The 14,904-nt window shown below is 42.9% G+C and overlaps 1 protein-coding gene across 1 annotated transcript; it reads left to right on the top strand.

Annotated features, from left to right (window-relative positions):
- Positions 1 to 1,029: 1,029 nt before the first annotated feature.
- On the top strand, positions 1,030 to 14,241 carry LOC311124531 (uncharacterized protein). Its single transcript, XM_084198657.1, has 2 exons — positions 1,030 to 1,154; positions 12,644 to 14,241. Exons 1-2 carry the CDS (start codon positions 1,052 to 1,054, stop codon positions 14,149 to 14,151), a joined length of 1,611 nt encoding a protein of 536 aa, XP_084054783.1. The 5' UTR covers positions 1,030 to 1,051; the 3' UTR covers positions 14,152 to 14,241.
- Positions 14,242 to 14,904: the final 663 nt, after the last annotated feature.

Genomic DNA, 14,904 nt, shown 5'->3' with positions numbered 1-14,904 from the left:
ACGATTAAACTTTCTAATGTCGAAATAACATGTCATACCATGCTAGTTAACACATCCGTTAAGGTATTATCACGTTTGGTAAAGGTTTGATGTGTTATTTTTGAGTCAATCCGAGTGAGTGAAAGAACGTGATAAAAACGATTTTACAAGTCACAAAGCTAGAGATTTTGGGTTTGTCTGAGTGAATGTACATAATTTTCTCATAATATTTTCATAAATAATCAATTTATTAGATATTTCTGAGTTGTTTTAGCATGTTTTTGGTTTTGTGTAAAATTCCCAAGCTGGTAAAATGGCGGCTACTCTCGGTCAGCGTCAACGGACTTCAGTGAGGACAGTGCGGGTGCATCAGATAGAGACAATTTCACGGTCGCACTACTGTTTTGAAGCTGAATGTAATGATTATCAGTTTCTACATGTGTACTAATATTCAGACACATTCACTAGTTTCAGTCTTTATCAATAAATGTTGCTATGGTGTGAACAGGAAATACAATTGTTTTTTGATTGAAGTAATACAGTGAAGACAAGGTTATTCAGGAAATTAGCACACAGTGCTGTCTAAAACAAACTGTAACCTTGTACTAAATGGATTTTGAGTCATTTATGCATTTATCTACTATAGGTTAGGTATTAGCTCAAAAGTATTGTGGAGCTCCTGCACCTTAATATAAACTGTACCGGCACCCAAAATGAGTATTGGCACCTATTTCAGTCCAAGTCAAGCAATGAATTAGATCATTGAACAAGAAAAAATAGAAAATATTTTTAGAGAATAAAGATATTGCCAGAACTGTCAACACTAACTTTTGTGTCTGTGCTCTCTATATTACTACTGGTCGATTCAGTCTGAGGCCGGTAACATCAACAGTGAGGACAAACCCAGCCTGCCTCTCTCCTTCCACACTGAGTCCAAACCTACAGTCACTGGGTCCTGATTGTTTTTTTTTTTTTTTTTTTTTTTTTTTTTTTGTCATTTGGCAGACGCTCTTATCCAGAGCGACTTACAGATTGTGACAGTGGAGCCCAGTTTGCATCGCAATATCCAGAGATGGCATCAGTGAAGCTGGAAGACTGCAGTCAAACACTGGAGCTGAATGTCAACTTTAAAGATGAAGACGAGGAGGAGAAGATTGGGGAATCTGTTTCTCATGGTAAGAGCAGGTTCTATCTAATTAAGTTTGTTGGACATGATTTGGAAAGGCACACACCTGTCTAGGTGTGTGTCTTTCTAGTGCGTTCGGAAAGTATTCAGACCCCTGGACTTTTTTGATATTTTGTTACGTTACAGCCTTATTGATCCAAGATGGCGTAGTAGTGCGTTGTGTTTTTGTCATGTGTCTGTAAATAACCTGTAAATACCCATTTTTTTTGTATTTATCGTACATATTTTCCTATCAGACTTTTCATCCTTCTACAAAATATACTTTCCTGCAACCCGCCTCACTCAATGTGGAACGGATTCTATTATTGACTTACCTTTTTATCTAGAATCTAGAATCTCCAGTTGAAACTAGCTAGCCAGCTAACTAGCTACTTGCTATTTGCCACAGCTAGCGGTATTTCACCCAGATCATTGGATTTTTTTTCCGCTGGATTAATTTTAATTGCTGGACATTCATCACCGGATATTCGGCCAGTCTGCACAGCGCGTTATCGACCCAGAACAAATCAGTTTTTCCGCCGGAATCACTGAATCACTGGACCTTTAACTCCGGATTCATCGCTACCAGCTGGCTACAACAAAACGGACGCTGTGGTCTGGCTAATCATCCCGAGCTAGGCCCATCTCCCGGCTATCTACCTCTCTATCAACCGGACGGGACCACCTAGTGTTGACACGGAGCCCCGCCGATCCTACACGACTGGTCTGCCGACGAAATCGTCTGATGTGGTTACGACGTTAACCACGAAGATTCCATCCATCTGCTAGCCCTGGCCCGTTAGCACACGTTATCCGTGGCCTCTCACTCACTAAACTGAACTAGCTACTTGCTATTAGCCACAGCTAGCGGTATTTCACCCAGATCATTGGATTTTTTCCGCTGGATTAATTTTTAATCACTGGACTTTCATCACCGGATATTCGGCCAGTCTGCACAGCGCGTTATCGACCCAGAACAAATCAGTTTTTCCGCCGGAATCACTGATTCACTGAACCGTTAGCTCTGGATTCATCGCTACCAGCTGGCTACAACAAAACGGACGTAGCACACGCTAGCCGTGGCCTCTTTCTCACTAGCGCTTCACCACCGGACCTTATGATAACTCAGCTATACAGCTGATATCTGCTGGACTGTTCCTTTTTAGGTACTACATCCTGTTTATGTTTAGCCTCAGCCCAAACATGGTTAGTTTATTGTTGTTTCGGTTATTTCTAATTGTACTATTTCACTGTAGACCCCCCAGCCTAGCTAAACCTGCATTAGTTAGCTCCTTTGTTCCTCCCCCTATACACTCAGAGACCGACTCAATTGATGCCTCTAGAGATACTATCTCTTTCATTGTTACCCAACGCTTAGGTTTACCTCCACTTTACTCATATCCTTCCATATCCTTGTCTGTACATAATGCCCTGAATCTTTTCTATAACACCCGTAAATCTGCCCCCTTTATTCTATGTACCCAACGCACTAGAAGACCAGTTCTTAAAGCCTTTAGTCGTATCCTTATTCTAGTCCTCCTCTGTTCCTCTGGTGATGTAGAGGCTAACCCAGGCCCTGCAGCCCTCCGTATCACTCCTACTCCCCAGGCGCTATCATTTGATGACTTCTGTAATCGCAAAAGTCTTGGTTTCTTGCACATAAATATCAGAAGTCTACTTCCTAAGTTTGAGTTATTCACTGCGTTAGCACACTCTGCCAACCCTGATGTTCTAGCAGTGTCTGAATCCTGGCTCAGGAAGGCCACCAAAAATTCTGAAATTTCCATCCCCAACTATAACATTTTCCGTCTAGATAGAACTGCCAAAGGGGGTGGAGTTGCAATCTACTGCAGAGATAGCCTGCAGAGCTCTATCATACTATCCAGGTCTGTGCCCAAACAGTTTGAGCTTCTACTTCTAAAAATCCACCTTTCCAGAAATAAGTCTCTCACTGTTGCAGCTTGCTACAGACCCCCCTCAGCCCCCAGCTGTGCCCTGGACACCATATGTGAATTGATTGCCCCCCATTTATCCTCAGAGTTTGTACTGCTTTGTGACCTAAATTGGGACATGCTTAATACCCCAGCCATCCTACAATCCAAGCTTGATGCCCTCAACCTCACGCAAATTATCAACGAACCTACCAGGTACAACCCTAAATCCTTAAACATGGGTACCCTCATAGATATCATCCTGACTAACATACCCTCTAAATAAACCTCAGCTGTCTTCAACCAGGATCTCAGCGATCACTGCCTTATTGCCTGCGTCCGTAACGGGTCCGCGGTCAAACGACCACCCCTCATCACTGTCAAACGCTCCCTAAAACACTTTAGCGAGGAAGCCTTCCTAATTGACCTGGCCCAGGTATCCTGGATGGATATAGATCTCATTCTGTCAGTACAGGATGCCTGGTTGTTCCTTAAAAGTAATTTCCTCTCAATCTTAAATAAACATGCCCCATTCAAAAAATACAGAACTAAGAACCGATATAGCCCCTGGTTCTCCTCAGACTTGACTGCCCTTGACCAGCACAAAAACATCCTGTGGCGTACAGCATTAGCATCAAATAGCCACCGCGATATGCAACTTTTCAGGGAAGTTAGGAACCAATATACACAAGCAGTCAGGAAAGCAAAGGCTAACTTTTTCAAACAGAAATTTGCATCCTGTAGCACTAACTCCAAAAAGTTTTGGGACACTGTAAAGTCCATGGAGAATAAGAGCACTTCCTCCCAGCTGCCCACTGCACTGAGGCTAGGAAACACTATCACCACCGATAAATCTACAATAATCGAGAATTTCAACAAGCATTTTGCTACAGCTGGCCATGCTTTCCATCTGGCTACCACTAACCCGGCCACCAACTCTGCACCCTCTGCTGCAACTTGCCCATGCCCCCCCCCGCTTCTCCTTCACACAAATTCAGACAGCTGATGTTTTCAAAGCGCTGCAAAATCTGGACCCCTACAAATCAGCTGGGCTAGACAATCTGGACCCTTTCTTTCTAAAACTAGCCGCCGAAATTGTCGCAACCCCTATTACTAGTTTGTTCAACCTCTCTTTCATAACGTCTGAGATCCCCAGAGATTGGAAAGCTGCCGCGGTCATCCCCCTCTTCAAAGGGGGTGACACTCTAGATCCAAACTGCTACAGACCTATATCCATCCTGCCCTGCCTTTCGAAAGTATTCGAAAGCCAAGTTAACAAACAGATCATCGACCATTTCGAATACCACCGTACCTTCTCCGCTATGCAATCCGGTTTCCGAGCTGGTCACGGGTGCACTTCAGCCACGCTCAAGGTCCTAAACGATATTATAACCACGATTGATAATAGACAGTACTGTGCAGCCGTCTTCATCGACCTGGCCAAGGCTTTCGACTCTGTCAACCACCGCATTCTTATTGGCAGACTAAATAGCCTTGGTTTCTCAAATGACTGCCTCGCCTGGTTCACCAACTACTTCTCAGATAGAGTTCAGTGTGTCAAATCGGAAGGCCTGTTGTCTGGACCTATGGCAGTCTCTATGGGGGTGCCACAGGGTTCAATTCTTGGGCCGACACTTTTCTCCGTGTATATCAATGATGTCGCTCTTGCTGCTGGTGACTCTCAGATCCACCTCTACGCAGACGACACCATTTTGTATACATCTGGCCCTTCATTGGACACTGTGTTAACAAACCTCCAAACGAGCTTCAATGCCATACAACAATCCTTCAGTAGCCTTCAACTGCTCTTAAACACTAGTAAAACTAAATGCATGCTTTTCAATCGAACGCTGCTAGCACCCGCCCACCCGACTAGAATCACCACTCTCGACGGGTCTGACCTAGAGTATGTGGACAACTACAAATATCTAGGTGTCTGGTTAGACTGTAAACTCAACTTCCAGACTCACATAAAGAATCTCCAATCCAATGTTAAATCTAGAATCGGCTTCCTATTTCGCAACAAAGCCTCCTTCACTCATGCTGCCAAACATGCCCTCGTAAAACTGACTATCCTACCGATCCTTGACTTCGGCGATGTCATTTACAAAATAGCCTCCAACACTCTACTCAGCAAATTGGATGTAGTCTATCACAGTGCCATCCGTTTTGTCTCCAAAGCCCCATACACTACCCACCACTGTGACCTGTACGCTCTTGTTGGCTGGTCCTCACTACATGTTCGTCGTCAAACCCACTGGCTCCAGGCCATCTATAAATCACTGCTAGGCAAATCCCCGCCTTATCTTAGCTCATTGGTCACCATAGCAGCACCCAGCAGGTATATCTCACTGGTCATTCCCAAAGCCAACACCTCCTTTGGCCGCCATTCCTTCCAGTTCTCTGCTGCCAATGACTGGAACGAATTGCAAAAATCTCTGAAGCTGGAGACTCTTATCTCCCTCAATAACTTTAAGCATCAGTTGTCAGAGCACCTTACCGATCACTGCACCTGTACACAGCCCATCTGAAATTAGCCCACCCAACTACCTCATCCCTATATTGTTATTTATTTTGCTCTTTTGCACCCCAGTATCTCTATTTGCACATCATCTCTTGCACATCTAGCATTCCAGTGTTAATACTATTGTAATTATTCTGCACTATAGCCTATTTATTGCCTTACCTCCATAACTTGCTACATTTGCACACACTGTATATATATTTTCTGTTGTATTTCTGACTTTATGTTTTTTTTTACCCATATGTAACTCTGTGTTGTTTTTATTGCACTACTTGCTTTATCTTGGCCAGGTCGCAGTTGTAAATGAGAACCTGTTCTCAACTGGCTTACCTGGTTAAATAAAGGTGAAATAAAATAAAAAATAAATAAATTGTAAAATAGATGAAATTGTTTTTTTCCCTCATCAATCTACTCACAATACCCCATAATGAAAAAGAAAAACTGGTTTTTGTTCAATTGTTGCAAAAACATCTGAACGATCACATTTCCAAAATGTCTTTCTACTCTGCGAGTGTCTAAACCATGATCACCTTGATGATAGGACTGTTTCAGCCTAGTTAAGCTGTTTGCAGCCTTTGAGGTGGGAAGTTCTTCATACTGAGCTTTAAGACCAAATCATTCCTTGTTTACTTCGACTGAGTTATCCAAAAAAGCTTCCCTCTCCAATTCTCTGATTTTGCTGTCCATTGCTCTCATTTTCTGATTTATTTGATTTTAAACTGTATATATTTAGCCCCCAAATATGTGGTTTGAAAGTCTCCCATCTGGTACTCGCTGACGTTTGATCAGTGTTCAATGTCAAATAAACATCTATATGCACTCCAACGTAATGTAAGAAGTCTGGGTCCTGTAACCATCTGGGTTGCAAATGCCATCTAGAGGATCCTTTTACTAGTTTTGTATCCCTATAGAATAATGACACAGGGGAATGGTCATTCAAAACAATAGTATCATATCCACTTCCTGCTACATTGGGAAGCAAGAAACTAAAATGTAGTCTACATGAGAATATGACTTAAATGTTGATGAGTAACATGAATACTCCCTTTTACTCGGGTTCTGAGTCCTCCAAGGTTCACATAGATTTAAGTCCTGAATGAAATGCTGTAATTTCTTTCTACTCTGCGATTCGGAAGTGTCTAAACCAGATGAGCGATCTAGATGACGATCAAGAGTGCAATTAAAGTCCCCTGCCATTAGGACCTTACCAGGAATGGAGGCTATCAATAGAAATACATTCTCAAAGAATTTGGGATTATCATCATTAGGACCATAAACATTAACCAGATTAATATGCTCATTCAAAAGAGTTCCCTGTATCAAAATGAATCTATCAGCTGTATCAGTTATAATAGTATCCACTTGAAACGGAACAGATTAGTGAATTAAAACCATAACACCATGAGAATTAGAGGAGAAACAGGATGCTATTACTGGCCCTTGTCATCTCCTGCATACTTTAAGTAGCTCATCCTTCAACAAGTGAGTTTCTTGTAGGAACACAATAGATGAATGAAGTTGTTTAAGCCTAGTAATAACCTGTTTTTAAGCTTGGATAGTTTAGTAACTCCATGGAACATTCCACAAAGTAAATTTAAGTTTAGCATTTGAAGTCATTTAACCAAAGATGTAAACATGGAATAAGCTATAGCATAAAGGCATATCTAAAATCTGTTTAGTAACCACAAGGACCGCATTAATATTTTATAGTGAGGAAAATATGTAAAGATCTGTTGAAACAAACATAAATATTTCCTAACAGTAAAACACTGAACCCCATTCCACTGTCTCCCTAACCGAGACAACCAATGCTTCCTCTCCCACCTCCCCCTAATCGTAGAGTGTAGCCTGGTGGACGACTGATCCATTAAAGGGAGCAGTCTAACCTAAGCGACGCTAAACAAAACAAAGTGTCTCCTGCATTCTCTCTGCCATTACTTCTCACAAACAAAACAAAATACATATCTTGCAAGATGATATGTGAAATATCACAACAAAAGGCCTCTCTAGCAAGATGACGTGAAATATCACGTAGTATTTGTTTGAAAAGTAGCAAAGAATAGCTCCACCTAAAACAGTAACGCTAGTTAGTGAAGCCTGAGACTAACGTTAACGTTACAGTATGGACCGTCCAAAATAGCGGTAGGTGATCCACAACACAGGGTCTGCTGCCAGTAGCTACCATTTATTCACTACTAAATTTAAGCCTATGTGAGAAAAAAAGAGATCATTGAATATGTGCTACGTTACCCAAAGGCCCTTTGCACACGATGTTAGGCTTGCACCTGAGTGTCAATCATTTTAGTCCAAGGATATGATCAAAAGGGCTCCATTCTTAAATGGAAGAAGTTTGGAACCACCAATACTTTTTCTAGATCTGGCCGCCCGGACAAACTAAGCAATCGGGAGAGAAGGGCCTTGGTCAGGGAGGTCACAAAGAAGCCGGTGCTCACTGAGTTCCTCTGGTGATGGGAGAAACTTCCAGAAGGGCAGCCATCTCTGCAGCACTCCACCAATCAGGCCTTTATGGTAGAGTGGCCAGACGGAAGCCACTCCTCATGAAAAGGCACGTGACTGCCCGCTGGGAGTTTGCCAAAAGACACGTAAAGGACTCTCAGACCATGAGAAACAAGATTCTCTGGTCGGATGAAACCAAAATTGAACTCTTTGGCGTGAATGCCAAGCGTCACGTCTGTAGGAATCCTGGCACCATCCCAACGGCGAAGCATGGTGGTGGCAGCGTCATGCTGTGGGGATGTTTTTCAGTGGCAGGGACTGGGAGACTAGTCAGGATCGAGGGAAAGATGAACGGAGCAAAGTACAGAGAGAACTGAAAATAGCTGTGCGGCGACACTACCCATCTTACCTGACAAGCTTGAGAGGATCTGCAGAGAAACTCCCCAAATACAGGTATGCCAAGCTTGTAGCGTCATACCCAAGAAGACTTGAGGCTGTAATCACTGCCAAAGGAGCTTCAACAAAGTACTGAGTAAAGTCTGAATACAGTTTTTTTAATTATTATTTTTGCAAAAATGGTGTCATAACACCTAGCGGTCAAACAGGGAAATGGTTCCAATCATTTTTCCTTTTTATTCATTTTAGAATCACTTAAAATAATGGCTCTGTTTCGTGTAGGCTTACCCTGGCGTGACTTTTAGCAATATTCGGCTCCATTTCCTCTCAGATTATAAAACTCTAATTATCATCAAAGTAGACATCATGCAAAACAACAAATCACTGCAAGCTCCTGCACGTCATCTTTAGCTGTAACCTTTGATAACAGGTATTGTGTCAATTTAAAACGAATTAACTGTGGTGGCAGGTGCAGTGATGACCGCTGAGAAGGAGCTGAGTGTAGAGGGAAGCAGTGTGTTGAGGGAGGTTATCGTCTAGTGTATAAAGAGGGATACGTCCTCCAGTAGCTCAGAGATGGAACCTGGTGAGAGTGAGGATGAATTACCTGCGGTGAGGAACTCCGAGTTCGGGCCTTGTTCTAAGGATGATAAGGATGATTCTGGCCCAGTGGGAGTGAGATTTGTAGAGAGAATGGATACATATGTGGTGTCAGGTTAGGTGGAGAAGATGTTGGGGACTGTTGAGTTGGTGAAGGTAACTCTGAGTGGATATATTGTTTCTCCTCTGCTCAGAGGGAGCGGGCGCTGCGGATTACGTGATTAGAGACAGGAATTGTGACTTGAATTGCTCTCCGGAACAGGGTGGCATTGAAAGGAGTGATAACGGGGTTAGGTTTCAGTGTTGAGGATGAGCAGTTGAAATGGAAGATTCCAGGTGTCTGTGACGCCCTCCGTTTGGTGAGACGTAGATCTGGTGTAGAGCGTGGGGAAACAGAGAATACATTATCTGTCATGCTGGATTTTGATGCATAGTCACTGCCAGATAAGATCAAGGTAGGAAGTGTCAGTTATCCCGTGAGCGATTTTGTTCCGTAAATATTACAGTGTTTTAGGGGTGAAGTTTATGGGCCTGTTGCAGCAGTGTGTAGGCGTGAGATGCCTAGATGTGACAAGTGTGCAGGAGGGCATGAGATGAAGAAATGTGTGGTATCGGTGGAGAAAGTTCTGTGTGTTAGTTGTGGGGGTGCTAACGGGCTGGAGATCTGAGGTGTCAGGTGAGAGAAAGGCAGATTGTGGTCCTCTGTAGCTCAACTGTAGCTCAATTGGTAGAGCATGGCACTTGTAACGGGTAGTGGGTTCGATCCCCGGGACCACCCATACGTAAAAATGTATGCGCACATGACTGTAAGTCGCTTTGGATAAAAGCGTCTGCTAAATGGCTTATTATTATTATTATTATTAGATTGAGGTTGCCAGGGTTACAGTAGTACAGAAAGTGTTGTAGCAGAAGCAGTGAAGGGAGTGGTAGAGGAAGATGGGTACAGGGTGAGGGATCTTGAGAGGATTCCTGTGAGTAGGCAGAGACCAAGAGAGAGTGATGGGAAGAATATGTGCTTCAGTAAGGTGGGCTTTTTAGCATTTATAGCAATGGTTGTCAATTGTACTGCAGAAATGGATCAAAAAGTCCCAGAAAATAGAGGCTGTGGTGGCAGCGGCAGAGAAGTACTTGGGATTGCGAGGATTTACTGCAGATAAAATGATAAAATGCATTTTTATTAGTTGTCTGTAGCTTATGCCATGCCATAACCCCGATACCACCATCGGGTACTCTGTTCACAACATTGACATCAGCAAACCGCACGTCCACACAACGCCATACACGGTGGTCAGCAGTAGTGAGGCTGGTTGGGCATACTGCAAAATACTCTAAAACAACATTGGAGGCAGCTAATGGTAGAGAAATTAACCTAACATTCTCTGGCAACAGCTCTGGTGGACATTCCTGCAGTCAGCATGCCAATTGCATGCTCCCTCAAAACTTGAGACATCTGTGGCATTGTGTTGTGTGAAAAGACTGCACATTTTAGAGTGGCATTTTTGTATTTGTTAGGGATCCCCATTAGATGCTGCCAAGCACCTCCTCAGCTACTCTTGTCCCCAGCACAAGGTGCACCTGTGTAATAATGATCATGCTATTTAATCAGCTTTATGATATGCCACACCTGTCAGGTGGATGGATTATGTTGGCAAAGGAGAAATGCTCACTAACAGGGATGTAAACAAATTTGTGCACAACATTTTAGAAATAAGTTTGTGTCTGGAACATTTCTGGGATCTTTTATTTCACCTCATGAAACATGGGACCAACACTTTACATGTTGCGCTTATATGTTTGTTCTGTGTATACAGTATTTCTAAAAAAATGATACAAACTATCAATAACAACATTTAAATTAAATCAGCCTGCTTTTCTGTTCTAATCAGGTCCCTACACAGGCTCAGAAGGATCCTGTGAGGGTGGAACATTTTCTGGCTACAGTAGACCTTGCAGGGCTTCTGCCGTGAAGTCTTGGAGGCCCAAAAACTTATCAGCTACAGATATGATGTCCAGCTTCTTGGACTTATTGTGCAGTAAAATTAATAACTGTGGCTATAAATACTAAAAAATCCACCTTCAAAATAAGTGTATCCAGATCACTTGATTGACGTATAACATTTGCAACTGGTTGCAGTGCATCCACCGCCATATCTTCTTCAGAACTGTGGCCTCTTGCTACTATAACTCTCTTCACCGCCTCCACATAGGAGATTTGCTGTACAGCCCTGATCCTTGACACCTCAACCTCTTTCACCCTAACAGGGCACTCTGGGAATTCAGAAATATGACCCCCACCACAGTTACAACATTTTACATTCACATGCTCTTCAATAACATATTCCTTCCGTCTGCAAACATGTGGTCAAACGTTTTACATTTCTTGCATTGCATCAGGTTTTACACAAAGCCTCTTATGGGGTATATTATATATCCCAGCTTTACATAGGGTGGTAGATCCTCTTCATCAAACATCAATAATAAAGATTTAAAACTTTGCTCCTTTTTCACATTCTCCATCCTTCTTCTTCGGGATTTGGTTGGCGGAGCGCATTCAACTTTTAGGTGCATACACCGCCACCTACTGTACTGGTGTGTGAGGCCATTCACAGCCTATATACATTAAATTCATTGATACGGTAATTAATACAAAATTGCAGTATTAGCCTGCTCTAAAAAATGTGAGGGTAAATGTTCTTGGTTCGTGCAGGTGACTGATCTTCTCAGCCCAATTGGCAGTACGCCCAGAACATTGTTCTGGGAACCAAAAGGGATATCTCAGTTTCAAGGTCTCAGCTCATTCCATCCTTGTGTAGGTCTACAATCTTGTCCCTGACATCATTGGAGAGCTCTTTGGTCTTGGCCATGGTGGAGAGTTTGGAATCTGATTGATTGATTGCTTCTGTGGACAGGTGTCTTTTATACAGGTAACAAACTGAGATTAGGAGCACTCCCTTTAAGAGTGTGCTTCTGATCTCAGCTCGTTACCTGTATAAAAGACACCTGGGAGCCAGAAATCTTTCTGATTGAGGGGGGGTCAAATACGTATTTCCCTCATTAAAAATGCAAATCAATTAATAACATTTTTGACATGCGTTTTTCTGGATTTTTTTTATGTTATTCTGTCTCACTGTTCAAATAAACCTACCATTAAAATTATAGACTGATCATGTCTTTGTCAGTGGGCAAACGTACAAAATCAGCAGGGGATCAAATACTTTTTTCCCCTCACTGTACATGGTTTGACACCAGTATTGCCAGCATTGGTTTTATTCACTGGGCTATCTAGAGTGATCAGAGAGTAGACTAAAGAAGTGAAGTAGACAAACTGCCAATGTTTTAAAGTTCTATTAAATGAGTCTGTGTAGTTACTAACCCTCGTGATAGTGAGTGGAGGATGACACTAACCCTTTTGATAGTGAGTGGAGGATGATATGGCTTCTTCATCTGCATTGCTTGATCTTTGGGGTTTTTGGCTGGGTTTCTATAAAGCACTTTGTGACAACTTCTGATGTAAAAAGGGCTTCATAAAATACATTTGATTGACATGTATATCACACCAACTGACTGGTTCTTCTGATGTTGTTCACACAGGAGACCATGTTGAGACATTCGCTATATCCAGAGAGCAACAGCAGGAAGATCACAGAGCTAAGAGGTCTCACCACTGCCCACATTGTGAGGAGATTTTCCCAATTCTATCAAAGCTAAAAATACACCTAAAAATACACACAGGAGAGAATCTGTATTCCTGTACTTACTGTGGGAAGAATTTCACTACATCACAGACTCTGACGGTTCATCAGAGAGTGCACACTGGAGAGAAGCCTTACTTCTGCTCTGTCTGTGGGACGGGTTTCTCCAAACTTGGCAACTTAAAATCCCACGAACGTATACACACAGGAGAGAAGCCTTACTCCTGCTCTGATTGTGGGGCAAGTTTCTCTCATCAGAGCACCTTAAAAAGACATAAACGTATACACACAGGAGAGAAGCCTTACTCCTGCTCTGACTGTGTAAAATGCTTCACAACATCAACTGAGCTAAAAGTTCATCAGACAACACACACAGGAGAGAAGCCTTACTCCTGCTCTGACTGTGGGGCAAGTTTCTCTCATCAGAGCACCTTAAAAATACATGAACGTATACACACAGGAGAGAAGCCTTACTCCTGCTCTGACTGTGGGAAGAGTTTCTCTCGACAGGGACCCTTAAAAATACATGAACGTATACACACAGGAGAGAAGCCTTACTACTGCTCTGACTGTGGGAAGAGTTTCTCTCGACAGGGCCCCTTAAAAATACATGAACGTATACACACAGGAGAGAAGCCTTACTCCTGCTCTGACTGTGGGGCAAGCTTCTCTCATTCTGGCAACTTAAAAATACATGAACGTATACACACAGGAGAGAAGCCTTACTCCTGCTCTGACTGTGGGGCAAGCTTCTCGCAACCTGGCAACTTAAAACGACATGAACATATACACAGAGGAGAGAAGCCATACTCCTGCTCTGACTGTGGGTTAAGTTTCTCTCAACCTGGCAGCTTAAAAATACATGAACGTATACACACAGGAGAGAAGCCTTACTCCTGCTCTGACTGTGGGGCAAGCTTCTCGCAACCTGGCAAATTAAAACGACATGAATATAAACACACAGGAGAGAAGCCTTACTCCTGCTCTGACTGTGTAAAATGCTTCACAACATCAACTGAGCTAAAAGTTCATCAGAGAACACACACAGAAGAGAAGCCTTACTCCTGCTCTGACTGTGGGTTAAGTTTCTCTAAATCTGGCAACTTAAAAATACATGAACGTATACATACAGGAGAGAAGCCTTACTCCTGCTCTGACTGTGTAAAATGCTTCACAACATCAACTAACCTAAGACTTCATCAGAGAACACACACAGGAGAGAAGCCTTACTCCTGCTCTGACTGTGGGGCAAGCTTCTCGCAACCTGGTAACTTAAAACGACATGAACATATACACAGAGGAGAGAAGCCATACTACTGCTCTGACTGTGGGAAGAGTTTCTCTCGACTGGGCCACTTAAAAATACATGAACGTACACACAGGAGAGAAGCCATACTCCTGCTCTGACTGTGGGAAGAGTTTCTCTCGACTGGGCAATTTAAAAAGACACCAACGTATACATAAGAAGTGGTAGTGGATTGGATACACTATTGTAATCCTATTGTTTCTCACTGTGAGAGAACTGTGCAGAGGTACGGGTAAGTTGTAGAATGTTAGAATCTCTTAACTGATCAGTGTGCACCTTGTCAGTTTTGCAGTGCTTAGATGGCTCCTACTGTAAAGATAATGAGAGGTCTAGGATATTGAGGAAACCACGAGTACATGCATCCATGCTGTGTGTCAGCATTGCAGGCTGGTGGTGATGGTGTGGGGTGTGTTTTCATGGCACACATTGGGCCCCTTGATAAAAGTGGAGCAACTTTTGAATCCCACAGGATATCTAAACATCGTTACCAATCAGGTGCATCCCTTCATGGCAGCAGTGTATCCATCTGCAAATATATTTTTTCAGCAGGATTATGCCCCATGCCACAAGGCTTGTACAGAAAAGGTTCCACGAACATGACAGTGAATTCAGGTTACTGCAGTGGCCTTCCGAGGCACCAGATCTCAATCCAATTGTGCATCTGTTGTAGGAGATGGAACGAGCTATTCTGAGTAGAAATCCACTGCCAGACAACTTGACACAACTGTGGGAAACATTGCAGTCAACATGGCCCAGCATCCCAGTGGAACGCTTTCGACACCTTGTAGAGTCCATGCCCCGACAAATTGAGGCTGTTCTGATGACAAAGACTATCAGCTGTTTAGAAATGACAG

Source organism: Coregonus lavaretus, assembly GCF_964263955.1.
Source record: "Coregonus lavaretus genome assembly, contig: HAP1_SCAFFOLD_113, whole genome shotgun sequence".
NCBI classification, from domain to species: Eukaryota; Metazoa; Chordata; class Actinopteri; order Salmoniformes; family Salmonidae; genus Coregonus; species Coregonus lavaretus.
Note: the sequence above shows the minus strand (reverse complement) of the source record. Positions and strands in the feature narration are given on the sequence as shown.

Excerpts from the sequence above, each read along its gene's own strand:
- LOC311124531 (XM_084198657.1), top strand. The coding sequence starts at position 1,052 with ATGGCATCAGTGAAGCTGGAAGACTGCAGTCAAACACTGGAGCTGAAT. Across the intron at positions 1,155-12,643 it reads TGGGGAATCTGTTTCTCATG|GAGACCATGTTGAGACATTC; the intron begins GTAAGAGCAGGT and ends TTGTTCACACAG.